Source organism: Battus philenor, unplaced genomic scaffold (genome assembly GCF_028537555.1).
Source record: "Battus philenor isolate CCGP_79_NKW_IND1 unplaced genomic scaffold, ilBatPhil1.0.hap1 SCAF_27, whole genome shotgun sequence".
Classification (NCBI taxonomy): Eukaryota; Metazoa; Arthropoda; class Insecta; order Lepidoptera; family Papilionidae; genus Battus; species Battus philenor.
Genome location: NW_027181690.1, coordinates 3,144,323 through 3,159,989, shown reverse-complemented (window position 1 = coordinate 3,159,989; position 15,667 = coordinate 3,144,323). Strand labels below are relative to the sequence as shown.

The following is a 15,667-nucleotide window of genomic DNA, read 5'->3' as shown; positions in this document are numbered from 1 at the left end:
CAACATAAACTATATGATGCAATTTACCTCAATCGTCTATGCGTAGAACATATTTCCTATTGACCTAAATATTGTTTAATACTCTTCTATTTCATCGAAATTTATGTCTATGATTGCATGCTATATTTAGATATATCTGGCAGACCGATGAAACAGTGTGCGTTCGATTGGTAATGCTTTATTAATATCCAGAGTCAGTTGATCAATATTAAAACGTAAAATAGGTTTGAGAAAAGGTATTTTCGTAAATAGTCCTTATACTAATAAAATCTCTGGCTGTATCTGGCTGGTTTTGATGACATTAAAGTGGTTACTTTAAAAAAATATATTTACAAAATGATTATTTAAGCAAATTCGATACATTTTAATATTTCACTTCAAACAAGTAAAAAATGTGACTCAAGCCGCAAAAAAAACTTTTATCTGGACCTACAGCACAGTCAGTAAGAGAAGGAAAGGTTATAGTTTTTATTATAGAAATTTTTAGGTCAAAAATTCACCTCTCTGTCATTATCTATTTACGAATAACCAATATTTTAAAAAGTAAATTAAGACTCCAAAGCTTTTCTAAGCCATTTGCGAACAGGTATAATTATTCAAAAAAAGCTCAATGTTTGGATACTACAAAATCTCATTGTAAGAAATATTATTAACCGTGTACTTATTTGTGATTTCTTATTGAGATGTAATGAAATAGAACCGTTAAGTCACTAAAGATTTGATCGGTCAGGCTTCACAGACTATGTCTAAACCCAAGTTCACTCCCGGATTTTAAGATCCCGGGATTAAAAAAGCTTATTTGTCGTCGGCTCGTGCCGCCGAGCAAGACCATCGATTCCGATTTCTCTACTGCCAACCGCAGATAAGATAAAAACAAGAAATTTGAAGAAACGAACTCGAATAAATGAATAGAAGGAATGTGGTTTTATGTGGTAAAGTTTGAAAAAATATGTTTCAAATTTTCATATAAAATGTTTTCCTCAACGATTTACATATGTAACAAAATCATGTTAATTACACATTCATAACTCAAGAACGGCAAGACCAATTATGATGACTTTGTTTATTTAAACTTGTTTTCATTCAAAATATGATATTAATGATTTTAAAAATTATCTTTAAAAAACATCAGTCAAGACATCTAGCTGTGCAAAAAATCATAGTGTTTTCACGGGTATATGTACTTAGGTACAGCATACGTTTAGATGCACTTATACTTGTGTGTGTGTGTGCTTACATATAGTTCACATTTATTTTTAACTGGACTCTCATTGATGCCTAAATGGTATTTGCAGATTCCGTGAGTACAAAGCGGCAGGGGGCGGAAGACCTTAATTCTAAGATCCCTTTTAAAGTACCGAAGCTCGAGGGCTCCTGAGGACCTTGAATCTTGGCATGGATCGCTATAAACTCTTAAATGTTCCATGGAGTGTCTAGGTTTAAATGACTTCCAGAGGAGACCTTGGTTTGAGCTGTCATTCGTCACACCCGCGAACATTTGGATACAAGGGCGTAAGAGAGGTTCGTACCTCGATATCTAGGAGTACATGTGTGTGCTCGCATATCGTCAACAGTGCACGTTAGGTTAGGTTAGGTTAGATTAGGTTAGGTTAGGTTAGGTTAGTGTGTATGTATGTATGCGCGTACCGTCCATGCTGCGCGAGGAGAGCTTGCGCGAGGAGAGCGTGCGCGCGAAGTGCGGCGGCGCGCGCTGCGGCGGCTGTGCGCGCGACTCGTAGTGCGTGCGCCCGCTGTACCGGAAGCGCGAGCCCAGCCGTGGGAACAGAGCGCCGCGCGGCGCCGGCTCCGGGCTCATCAGCCTGCACACACAAACACACAATACAACATACAACCCTATTAGTTGAAAAGACTCTTAAAAAATATTTTATCCTAGTTTTAACTGTACTGTACCCCTACACAAGAATATGTTCTAAATTAGATTGTCTTTATCTACAACACACAGTGACACATTTTAATCCTTAATAAAGTACATCAATGCTATTTAGTATATCAAGCTTCAGATAATTGTTAAAAAAGCATAGAAGCTACCCACTGGTAGACCCAGGTATCGCTGGATCGATCGCGTTAAGGCAGACTTGCGCGAATTGAATGTCAACCAATGGCAGACGATGGCGCAAGATAAAGTGGAAGTCTCTCGCTTCGGAGGCCAAGACCCACTTTGGGTCACTGAACCAGCGGAGTAAGTAAGTATAGAAGCTGATGGCTAAGCTTTTTGACACCCAGTTATCATTTACATAGATTTTTGGGACAAGATAAAAGCTTCTATAATAAAATCTCAAAAGCAATTCGCAATGCAAGCAATCATTAAAGCTTTCGTCAAGATTTTTGAAATAATATAGGACATCAACATGTCAGGTTTGTTTAAAAGAATAACTATCAATAGAATCAACTTGGCGATTACTGGGCAGTAGTACATGAAGAAATTTCAAACTAATAATACTACGTATGAATATATAATTAAATGTACTTTACATCAATGTCTTAACTTTTATAAAGGCATTTAACAAGGTCTTTTTTAAAAAAAAATATTTATTTTCTTTTTTATAGCACAGGGCAAACACATGTGCAAGCCTCTCAAGGAAACGAATGAAGTCAGAACAATGGGAAGGTACCTAAAGAAGGTGTGATGTTCAACACAGGTCTTCCAAAGCTTCTTGGCGGCGCGGTGGTTGGCGAGCTTAAAGCCGACCGTGGACTCGAACTGCTCGAACTCGCCTGGACGCAGCTTCACGTAGAAGTTGTGACGTTTGTAGCTGATCTTCAGGATCTTCGGCCACGCGAACCGGTTGATGCGTAACCTGGGGACGGATTTTATTATTTTATAATTTTACGAAACCTGAGACTAATAATAAATATTTAAGCTTTAGTAGGCTATAAGTTTGCTGATAAGAAGCTTCCTGTTATCTATATAAGCATGTACCCATAAAAAATGCTAAGAATTATTTTAAATTAGATAAGTGTACAAGATGCAATAGAAAAAATAAATGTAGACTTAAGAGAGGAAGATAGGAAGACAGATTGAGCACAACAGTGTCATTTCGCTGTATACCCACATTCTAATGTAATTTAATTCACGGAAACATACTCAAACAGACAAATTCCGACATACTTTGGTAGATGATATTAAATTATTAAAAAATACTACGTTGCTTGATAATAAAGTATACATTGTGATTGTACCAATCAATATGATCCATTCGAAGGTAAAAACGCATTAACAAAATATCTTATATTATGAATATTAAATTAAAAACTATTAAAACAGAACGCTGTTACTTCACACAGATAGATGGCGCTGGCATAGTCTCTCGTTCGACGTGGTTATTCGTATGTCGACACCAGTCGGTAAATTAGCAATTAGTTAATAAACAAGAATCAATGAAGACCCAACGTATAAATATATCTATACATAAATTGCAGATGCTTTGAATGTCTTAACAAATTATTGAATGAATATTGCAGTCGTATTCATATAATAATTGTCGGCACGTGTTTATAATTGACAACACTATTAGTCCTATTTCAATTAACAAATAAACTACATGAATCTTGTTTATGACATACACAAGTGATAAGTGTCTATAAAATAAAATATAAATTAATGTAAGGTACAGAGACTTACTTCTCCCTATGCACCAGGAGACCTGATGAGCACACCCCCAGCGTAATGTCCACGTTTTCAGAGTCCTTGGCGGGGTGGAGATCCACACCGTACATTGCCAACTTCTTAGCATTCTCCAGATAGTTCAGCTCAGCTTCGGCTGGAGTTTGGCCACTGCAAAGGAATTTAGCATGAGTCGCATTCTAATCACACTTGCTATGTGGTCACACTACTACTTGACGTAGTCTATTCAACCCATAGACGCCCTCTGCAAGGCATAGGTCTCCCGCAAAAATATCTATGGAAAGATATACCATGATCGCCACCCTTGGCAGGAGGGTTGACAATCGCAGTGTAGTATTACGTTACACAGAAGACGCTGCTTTCCATTCTATGAAAATTTTTTTGTGAGCAATGGCAGTCATATATAATTAATTCATAAAGATGACTTATTTAAGTTTGTTTCTCGTGAATCGAACCTGCAACATACGATCACAAGTCTCAGTTCTCTACCACTCTTCTACAGCTACTTGACACCCTGAGAAATGGTATGTACTCATTATAAGAGTGACATCTGAATTTAAATTGAAAAAGTTGCTTTCAAATAAAATGTCAATAACTTATAAGCCCAAGTATGGTTTTTAAAGTCTGTTGTCAGCAACTCTGACATAACCAAAAATCATTCGGTGACAATAAACCCCCTTTCGGAGATTCTTCTTATCTAACTATATTTATTTGTTTGTATGGAGACTAACAGCTGAAGGTAATTATACAGAACAATAGGGCAGTTAAACTAACTTTTAATTACCAAGTCTTTATTTACACTAATATATTGTCTAACTTTACTTATTTTTAAGTAAAAGGACAACAATGTATTTAACATATAAATTACAATAAACAATTTTCAACAAGCTAGAAATTTAACAATGCAGTCATTATTTAATGTAATGATGTTATTTTATGATCAAATAATAATCATTTGGAATCATTATCATAATTTATGCCGCATGTCATCCATTATTAAATATAGACATTGATAATATAATTACAATAGGACCAGTAGGAAGCGGTCTACATCTATTGTCTTCCCATGACCTTAACAAGTTCGTGTCCACCTTGTGGATGAACATCCTACGTGGCACTTGCTGATCCTTAATCTCGATGGTGACCATCTTTTCTGCATGCCTTCGACTCGCAAACCACTGTGCTATGTAAGTCAACACAATTTGTAACGACGGCTATAGAATAGCGGTAGAGTAAATGGCCCAAAAATTTGAGGTGGCTAAGCTTTGCCATGGACGAACCTTGTGAATGCCCTCTTGAACTCACCCCAGTTTATGCACGTGCAAAGCGCCTGGACAAGGTGGTCATTGCGGGGTACATTGGAAAAGTTGTACATTTGCCATTATCATGAGTCACACAAATAAAAAGATCATGCATATGTACCGGTGTGTTCTGTGCAGCTCGACCACCTTCTCCTCAAGCTCAGGTGTGCAAGCGCTGGGCGGCACAAGCTTCAGCTGCTGACATAGCGCGGCACCCGACTCCGTGTCCTCGTAGTCGCCAAGCTCCGACTGCAGTAGATAGCTGGCCAGAAGTGCATGCGTTACCGCCGAGCAAGGAAGACGCCCTGAGAAGAATAAATTTTCAGTAACATATATTTACTGGGGTACTGGGGTACTCTAGGGTAATTAATTATCTAAGAGCGTATTAGTACATAGTACATATTCATTCTTTCTTCGATGGCGGAGAAAATGATAGCCACGATCACTCCTGATGTATATCATGTGGTGTATGTTACATATGTACAAAGACTCCACCACATTCTTGCACAGTTTCCATCCGAACATATTGATAGCGACTATCTTACTCATGGCGCCCAAATTCAAATAGCATTCGAATTAGAATTCAGAGACGCCAGGATAATTTAAGACAAAAGTATTATGGCTGTAATGGCCAGTAATTCGAAGTCCTCACTTGAAAATTACTAAGAATCCCTAGTGTTTCATCAATTGTTCACTTAGAACATTTAATATACTTTCGCACGTGTGCGAAAAGTCGATGCTAAAGATAGGTCCTACAAATGGCTCCATATCCAGAGGTCACATAGCTTTACGATGTGAAAACCAAGATATCAAGCCCACATTAACAAGACTGCTCTACCAAAAACTCACGCTTGATGTTTCAATCTTTCCACGTTATGCAGATCTTGAGAACATATAAAAAATCAGTAACGAGGTTGCAAAGTTTCCACCACTCAGATGAAAGGTTCTTCAAAAATACTCACCTTCGAGTAGATCTCTCCTAACAGCCAGGACGAGCTGGTACCTGGTGAGTTCTTCCTGCAGTTGCGCAGGCTCCGGGGGATAGAACTTCACCGCGAACCTGATTTCCCAAGGCTCTCCTGGGGAACACAATACACTTATTCTTTATGGATACTCTGAGAAACCAATGAAGTAATGAAGGAGAGAGAACGCTGTGATATGGTATGGACGAAAGTGGTAGTTTGGGATGCCGTCTTGGTGTACTAAAAATACTGGTAGTTTGAAGGTCTATGGTAGTGTATGGAGAAAACAGTGGTTAAGGGGTCTAATTTTTTTTTTAAATATAACATTATTATCTTCATATTTTGTTTACACTTCTTCTTTTACTTTTATTTTCCTCTTGATTTTACATTCTTACCCGACCTGTTTTATTTTTCGGTACTATTTCTTTTGATCACGTCCTTAACTTCGTCCCTGAAGTATTTGAGAAGCGCAACCCTATCTTTATCGTCATTTATTAGTGAGGCGATACTGTCCTCGCTAATCATTTTTTGAGGGGAAGGTGTGACTGTACGCTGGGGATAAGGAAAGTATGGGTGTGATAGTGTACTGTGAATAATACCAGTTTAGTGGCCTGTGATAATGTAGTGAGAAAGTAGTAGTTTGGAAGTAAGTTACTGAACGTATTTTGAGGATAGTGGAGGTTTAATCACCAGTGACAGTATGCTGGGGATAGTGGCAGTTTATTTGGCTCAATACTTACGTTTGATCATTTTGGAAACGCGTTTCTCAAGGTCTATCCAGACACGCGGGTCGCCGCGGTCCTCGTATAGGAGCCCGAAGTAGTCCTTCTCCACCAGATTGAGGCTGTCGCATACCTTGGCGAGTAGCTCGTGGCCACGGATCTTCCTCTGAAATGGGATGTCTTATTTTAAAAAACTTCAATAAATTTTTAAAAAATTGAATTAGTAACAGGATTAGACAATTCGAAAACAAACAACACATTTTCTTATCATTTATGTAAATCAGCTTTAGGTAATTTTACATAACTTTAAAAATATTCGTATGCAGTCCCGTTGTGTTTCTTCCGCCCGTTCTTCTCGGGTCTGAGATATTTAACATCCGAACCGGCAGTAGACTCAACTTGATGTCGATAAGAGATGTAATTCATCGTACGTTAAATTAAGAATTTTTGAATTTCATTTATATTAGTTTTTAAAATACCCTCAATAAATTTTCTCAATAGATTTAATTGTGGCTATCTTTGGGAGAGGCTTATGCCCGGCATTAGACGTCTATTAGCGGACAAGATAAATCATGAGTAAATTTAAAACTGTGAAAGCTGTTTTTTGCCCAGAGATTCTTAATTTAAAAAAAAAACAAAGCTATTTCTTACCGCCACCATATAAATACAGGCGATACTTGAACTAGAACATAAACATGTCTCAACATGTTGTTATAAGAATACATTGTAACTTATTAGGATTTTTATACTCTGAAAGTATCGTACCACGTACAGAATGAAAGAGATTTTAACGTGATTTTTTACAATTCTGGTATCAATTTAAAAAGCATATGAGAAAATAAAAATTAAAAAATGAGCAGGTGAGTTTGAAGCTACAAAAAAAGAACGTCCGGGGTGTGAATGCTACTATAAACTCTTAATGCCGGGCTTATCTTCAGCCTATCAACTGCGTTCGTGTCTAACGAAGTGAACATTAGGCGACTTGGGAATAATAACACTTATTAACTTACATCAACATCCAATTCCATCTTGGAGCCATCGAGGAGTTCCACATTGACCCTGGTGGTGTTTCCAGTGGGCCGGCGGCGCGGCGACAGCTCCTTGCCTTTGCTCTTCGACTTTCCATCCTCCTTGGCTTCCTTGGCCTCCTTGGCCACGCCCTCCGGCATTATGCCGCACTTCCTTCAGCACCTAGAATAAAAAAAATAACTTTTTAATCTTTTATTTAAAAAGCATCGCATGAAAATTTTCTATAATACTTTTACACGATACCATTCTAATATATTACATTTAACGGGTAGTACACATAATGTAACTATTCAACGCACGGGAATGTCATTTGCTATCTATCGCTCGCACCGTGCGGACGCGTACGTTACTCTGTTCTTGCTTGCGCAAAATATACAATTTAAATTTACAATTATTTTTATTACTTTATTGGCGCACTGGACACTGAATGTTATATAATGATTAATCATACGCAAATGGCTTTAACCACCAAACGTTTTATTGGCGTTTAATACCTCGAAACCCTGAATGACCAACAGATCAAACGCCGGAAATGGCGATAGATAGACCGGCCACACACTCCGAAAACTCTCCTACTACATCCCGAGACAACTAGACTGGAAATCCGCAGGAAAATGTTGAGGCGGTACAAATATATAAGACATGGTGCGAGTTAAAAACACGAGGCTCAAAATCAGCCGGGAACGTGACCCATTTTGGACACTTTCTGCCTCACCATAGAGACATAAGAACACAATTTAGCCCATAAAAGGAGAGATCAGTCAGTGTTTCTTACAGTGTGAGACGATCCGTTATATGAAACAAATTAGATATTTCAAAGGCAATTCTCTCAAGCCCAGCAGTGGGGCGCGTGCTATTATTATACAAAAGGAACTCATTAGGCATTTACCGCATTCGCGACAAGAGCCACACAATAACAACGAGCACGATAAAAATATAACGGGGGACTGTTTAAGAGCAGGTCAAGTACCAAAACCTCCGCAGTGTCGACGAGGCCATAATTCCATTCATTCGCACTCCATTCCCCGCTTTGAATTGCGGAGCCGCGCGGCCGACCCGTTGATAGCGTAATGGATTTTTAACAAAGCTGTAATTTACCGGTTCTTTGCGGGCGAATCGTTGTACCGGTTGAGATGTATTAAGAGTTTGGCCCACTAACCTGACATTTATGTACTGAACGATTCAATAGGAACTCTGTAGCAATTTGTTAACGACTTTATGTTTTTAGTAAAATTTTAACATGCGTATTCGTTTCGATACGTTAATAATAATTCTTGCCAATATGTAACAGAGTAAAAGCTTTTCGCTATAAACTAAAAAAGTGTATGTAAAACGTCATAAGATCTTTTTTATAAAAGGCTTCTTAGCGGTGGTATAAGAGACAATAAGATAGTCCATAACTTTTTTATCACGAGAAATCATGCCTTAGTTTTAAAGAAAACCAACAATTTTTTGTTACACAAAACATTTATTACTATTATAATATGTTAGTTTAATACATTAATATAAAATCATGAAAATATATAAAGCTTATTCAAAGTGGTCTCAATGGACTGCAATACAACTTAAACATTAAGGGTAGTTATCAATAGCATGCACTCTTCCCATGGAAAAATTCTTGACTGCCAATCGCATGGATCGTTTTAGATACTCTAAATCATCATGGCCTCTAGAGCAAGCTTTATCCTCTTAAACTATATAATATCAGAACTTATAGATCAGAACGTCCGGAACGATTGTTTCTTTTTAAGATTGGATGGATCGAGCTTTATTTACGAGCCGGTGCAGTCTTGCTAAAGGGACCATTGTTTGTTATTAAATATGGTGTTTATGCAGGTAGACGCGCTTCTAATACTGAAAATCTATAATGGAGGCTTGTCTATTGCATCACATCCTACGGATAAAATGATGATGATAAAGACGAAGCATAAAACTTATACCGTTACGTACTTTATACCATATAATATTTTGTCAAACACTAAAGCCTACTATAGGCTTCTGTCCCAAACAGTGGGAATCCAACATGACTAATTACTACTGCATTCAACGGTCGTGGGAACGGCCTTGTGCCTCGAAGCGACACATATAACCTCCGCTATTGTATACAAATGATTGCTGACACTTGCTTGAGTTCACTGCAAGGTCTTACAGTTGTCTGTATGACTTCACTATAGTCTGGCGATGAAACAATTACCGTTATTAAAACTTACAATTTGCAAAATTTAGGTGAAAATAAATAATTATATAAATAAATATAAAAAACTGCGATAACATAAAGTTTAGCACTAGGAATAAAGATAAGCTTGTTATGAATTTCCCTAAGCTTCATATATTAGTAAGTCTGTGGGCAACTGTGTACAGTATTACAATACATCCCCACATGACATCGTTTCAGCACATACACGCCTACTGAAAGGCAATGGCCTCCCTGAAAGGTGTCTAGGGGGGTTGGCGATTGCAGTATAGTACAATGACTTTATTTGTGAGCAGTGACAATCCTATATATAATTAATACACAAAGTGTGAACTTTACGAGATTATATCGAACCGAACCCGCAACCTTCGATCGCAAGTCTCGGTCCTCTGCCGCTGGGCTACCTACCATTCCTGCACATTTCCATGTAATCTCATGCAATAAATTAAAAAAGTTTCCCAAACAAAAATTTCTAAAAAAATCTATAATATTTAAAAAAAAATTATATGACAAAAATAAATGCAAAAAATACATGATTTCCAAATCTGCAACCAGTGGTTTCCGATTATCTTAATAAAGTTGTCTATCCTCCTTGTGTGTACATATCCCGCCCAAGTTTCAACCGAGTAATATATATATATACACACATATGTATGTATGTATGTGTATATATATATATATATATATATATATATAATATATATATTTTTATATATAAACGTGCTAATCTGGACGCAGTGATTGAAATTTAGTCTTTTGTCGGATCACAAACAGTTATTTAAATAAGAAATCGTAATCAGAACTCCGCACACTCCACCTTTCAACCGTCCTCTATCTCCCTCTCTCTCTCTTACGTATGCTCTTATGTTTCATTCCACAAAAATATACATCGTACGGACATTCTAATACTTGATACAAGATGGCGTTCGGAACGCCTAAACTTCGGACATCACCGAAAGATGGTGCTGGCCGACGGTCGTATCTCTATCCCTCAACTCAGTCCACTTTATAATTACCTACTACGGTACACTTTTCAAGCGATCCCTATTAACCGCAAAAAAATACTACTATTAAATTGTATGGCGAAAACTCGTTTTTTCAAACGGTTTGGGTTTATTATAAAAGCTTCAAATGTATGGTGCTGCTGGTGCACCAATTAAATAAATTATAAATGATTCGACTGCACGAAAGTCACGTCACCGTGCGTCTAACTGGCTGCTGAAAGGCATTCGTTACAACACTTGCATCGGACGCGGTGCCGTGGAACATTTGATAAGGTCCGATAACAGTTGATAAAAGTTTATCAGTAAATTCAATGCCTCGATCACATTCACGTAATAAACACAATATTGTTTAGTTTGACACAAGATCAAGTTAATGCCATAAATGTGTCCTTCACTACAATTCTATCTGTTCCACTGACACAGACCTTGATGAGGTCATCGGTAGACATGTAGGTGGTTTGCGTCCAATTGGCTCTTTTGAAACTCTTTGGGAGAAGCCTTTGTCCAACTGTAAACGTCTTCACGTTGAAATGATTACGATAACAGTAGTGTAATAAAAAATAAATCCAGTTTTTTCAGAGTAATGGTAACACATACCCTGCGGAATATACGTCATCTCAAAATGTCTAATAACCCTTAAATGCATAATGATGTAAATGTAAATGCATAGTGTTGTATGTCTGCTACATAAGGTCGTTTAATAAATTAGTATAGCAAATATTATATATATATTTCTCTCCACTGTAGTGTACTTATCTGCAAGATATATATTTTTATGAAGTATAAATAAAAGTCATGCATTTAAGGGATAAGATTGGTCGAAAATGACGCCATATGACTACCTCAATAAGGTGGTCTCGCTGGTACTCGCTGGTCCGTGGTCTCCACTCCAGAACCTTAAGCTCTGAACTGTCACTCTGGATAATTCGATCATAGTTTTAGAAAGCCGTGTTCACCTGAGACAGACGGAACTATTCCTTTAGAATTTGCAGTTGCGACCTTTACGTGTCTAGAGTGAGTTAATATTACCTTAGCGTGAATGAACTTTAGTTATTATAAAGGAAATGTCGAATTATTAAAATAGTTTATACAGGTGATTGATTGATATTATGAATGTATAGCTTATTTCCCGTCGATTAATGTATCCAAATGAAAAATGTTTCAGAAATGATAAATAACTTAATGGTAATACATAACATATAAAAGAAACCTTTTACAAATTTAATTATTTTTTACTCTCCCTGCAGACCTGTGGCATTGCAAGTTTCATAGTGATCACTTTATATAGAATGAATGAAAGATGAAGAAAGAGGTGCAAAGTTTTTAAAACTTTTTGTTGCCAAATGTTCTATACATTCATCCCAACAATTTTCTCGCCTGTAGCCAATCACATGTGCTATGGCAACATCGATATTGTATCTGTCATCACGTCTAATATAAGGATACTGATTCACTCGCGGTGTCCCTGGAGGCCCGGTCAGTGTGTCCTGCCTGTAATTCGTGTCAATTAACGTCGAGGGCAAAGTGTCACGGCGACGCGCATGGTGGGTTTCGTCACCGCTATTTGTGGGATGAGGCTAGATCGTGTCAACTTCGCGGACAACGCTAGGTTACCTTCGTTTTAATGAGAAAAACTATATCATTATCATTTGATCATTTTATTATATATTTGGATTAATTATAGTAATCATTTGTGTCCCGGAGGGAATGTCAGAAGAGCACAACATGATAGAAACTGGTATCACACACGTATTACACGGATATGTATTGTCCTTTATGAAAGTTACAGAAACTTCCACTGATATTCTCGTAGTTATTAATATTCTAATGCACATAGACAAGGTTGTCTATCATATCAATGTTGACGTTCCTTAAAATAAAACTACGATGTTTCCAAAATCATTCCAATCCAGATCTTTCACAATCGCACTTACTATGTTGTAAATACGAGTAACATTCCAGTGGCGACCATGAGCCGGTATACACGCACGCTGTCAGTAGGCCCCCCCACTATGGGGAGCGACGAATTAGTCAAGGCCGCTAGAAGTCGCTGAATGAGAGCAGTGCATTGTAGCGATAGCTGTAAAGACTGCCTTGCAGTGCGAGTATATCAGCTGAATTGTTAGAATAATAAATTATATAAAAAAGGTATATTCGGCGTGCTAAGTTTTGAAAAGAAATTCTCAACATTCCAAAGTCTCACGTTCGCATAAAAGCCGCAGTATCTCGCGTGAATTATGTCAGGGTCGGATGCTGTTGGATTTGTTCTGTGGGGTGGTCCAATAAACACGACATTTGTACTGCATAATAAAGCTACTTGAGAGAGAATATTAAAAGAAATTAAAATATTTACATTTGCTTCTTTCTTAATATTGTATGAAAAATGTGTATATGTCCAAAAAACATTACCTATTTTCACAGGTAGTGCGAAAAACAATTATGTGTATCTAAGACTAGATTTATTATATATATAATAAGCAATTCTCTCTACAGGCAGTGTAGACGCTTTTACAGCAGGATCCCAGTATGAGAATGGAATGAAAAAATTCAGAAAGCTTTTATTAAAAAAAAAAAAAACAATTACAATAGCTTTGTGCGCTCCTTAACTCCATACATAGAACACAGAACTCCTTGTGAATGATGTGCGCGACTACAGGCTATTCCAATATTTATTAAATTCATTTAAAATGTATATAATTTCAAACAATAGCTCTTGTAAACATTAAACTTTTCCACAGTGTTTTTTGACATCTTAATAATTAACAAGAATAGATTTTATAATATTACACCTAAAAAAGTTAGATACGAGCCTCGCGAAGCGGGCGAGAAATAGTATGATATATACAGGGTAATTGGTTACAGATTTAAAAACTTTAAAAGAATGAATAGCTCATTTGTCTATCAAAATCTTTAAAGCCTTTACACGTATTTCCAATTACCCTTCATAAAGTGACCACTGTAAATGCGACAAAAATTTATTTTAATATAAAGTATACCGAGTTTTTCTTACTAAATATCATTATGTAACGCAGTTTATTCGTATAAAAAAATTTTGGATAGGATATACCGTACATTAATTAACGGCAAATGAATTATACATTCATTCATTTTTTAAAGCTTTTACTTCAATAACCAATCCTCTTGTACATAGGTAAATGTTCAAGTGGCAGGGGTACGTAACAAAGACACCGCAGGATCTGCCAAGCCCCTCAGCCAGCACCCTAAGCTGAAACTAGAGAAGTGTAAGGGGAAAGGCACACACTTGTCCGTCTTTACCTTCAAGTATCATTACTATTATGTATAAAAGAGACTCGTATACTCAATGACATGATAATTTGTTAAGTGTACCTTTACTCAACCTGTTCTTGTGCGGCGGATAGGGACCAAATTGAAAAAAAATTACAACTTTAAAAATTATTTCGTCAGCAGAATATTTTTTATGCGGTGAATAGAGACCGATTAAAGAAAATCTCATGTAGAAAATAACTCAAATCATTACGAAAATGTAACTATTAGCCTACGTAAACTAACAGTATGCGAACTGATTCAAAATAACTTTCATCTCTTGCCGAGTCGACTTTTTTCAGTTATCATATAGTCAATGAACAGTTTTGCGTCGGCGTTTTTTCACTAGACACATGTATATCTCAGTCATCATACATCATATATACTTCCTAATACCTTCTCATTTTTTTATGGATAACATCGTGTACTATACTCCAATTTGATTGAAACTTTCTGATACCACACAAAAAAGTGTACATCGCTCGGTAGAAATCTAATAGTCTTTAACTATATTTGTATGAATATTACCCTCTCGCAATATACAAACAAATATTTGTAAGACGGAGACAATATCTAAGCGCATTTTGGTGCAGACTCCAGACCAAATGGAGAGGTACCTCACAGACGAGACAAAGTCACATTTCATAGTTTACGATTTACTTTTTCTAACAACAAAACTACTAATAATTTATTAAACAAGGATTAATAAAGGTTATTACATTTTTTTAAAAGGGGGAAGATCTAGATGTTAAGATCAACAACAAACCTAACCTAACCTTAACTAAAGGTTAGGTTAGTTTAAGAACAAAATGATTGACAAAGTGAAAATGCGTTAGGTTATAGCTACGATGACTGTAACTATTTGCAACTGACTGGGCCGCTTAAAACCTTTTTATGTTTTTTATTTTTTATACTTTTTATGTTTGACAGCTTGTGTCGCTTAGCGTCCTACATGTGCTTATGTTTCGGGCAGTCTACTGTTACGCTTCAATTTACTTTTACCTAATTTCGTGAAATTATAATTAAATTACCACCAACATTTGAATTTATTTAATCCGTTTAAACAGTCCATACGCTCGCCAACAGTAACTATATTGAATAGATACAACAAGCATTCTGGCATATGTTATGACATATTAGTCAACGGATTATTTTTTGGACTGGATCTACGTTATTGCCTTATTGTCGACGTTTACACATTCGTCGACAAAAGGACGCTTATCCAAAATCTCGCTGTAAGAAATTAAACTCTGTCTTCGGGAGACTAGAATGAGCCAAATTATTACCAACTTGGTAGACTGCCGAGCTATCAGATTTTTTTGGGTGGGCGCACTATGAAATGACCTGGTGCAAAGTTTCTCCAAAGTGTTGAGCCTCGACTTTGTCTGTTGCTAAGGTCTATCAATTGTCCTACGGTTGGATAAGGTAAGTAAAAGCTCCGTGACTATATTTTTGAAAATAAACTAATCAAGTCGCTCTACGACTACATTGCTCTGTGCGTGTCTATCAAACAGCAATAAATAC

At 36.8% G+C, this 15,667-nt stretch overlaps 1 protein-coding gene across 4 annotated transcripts in view; it reads right to left on the bottom strand.

The window, feature by feature from the left end:
• Positions 1 to 15,667, bottom strand: part of LOC137925446 (protein 4.1 homolog) — a 100,079-nt gene that overhangs the window by 27,234 nt on the left and 57,178 nt on the right. For all 4 annotated transcript variants that reach the window (XM_068768889.1, XM_068768886.1, XM_068768888.1 and 1 more), the window contains exons 2-8: positions 7,642 to 7,822; positions 6,650 to 6,797; positions 5,910 to 6,026; positions 5,069 to 5,252; positions 3,644 to 3,796; positions 2,634 to 2,819; positions 1,648 to 1,820 (exon numbers count right to left, since the gene is read on the bottom strand). In XM_068768889.1, the coding sequence (XP_068624990.1) occupies positions 1,648 to 1,820; positions 2,634 to 2,819; positions 3,644 to 3,796; positions 5,069 to 5,252; positions 5,910 to 6,026; positions 6,650 to 6,797; positions 7,642 to 7,800 (1,120 nt within the window). In that variant the 5' untranslated portion in view covers positions 7,801 to 7,822. The remainder of the gene's footprint in view (positions 1 to 1,647; positions 1,821 to 2,633; positions 2,820 to 3,643; positions 3,797 to 5,068; positions 5,253 to 5,909; positions 6,027 to 6,649; positions 6,798 to 7,641; positions 7,823 to 15,667) is intronic.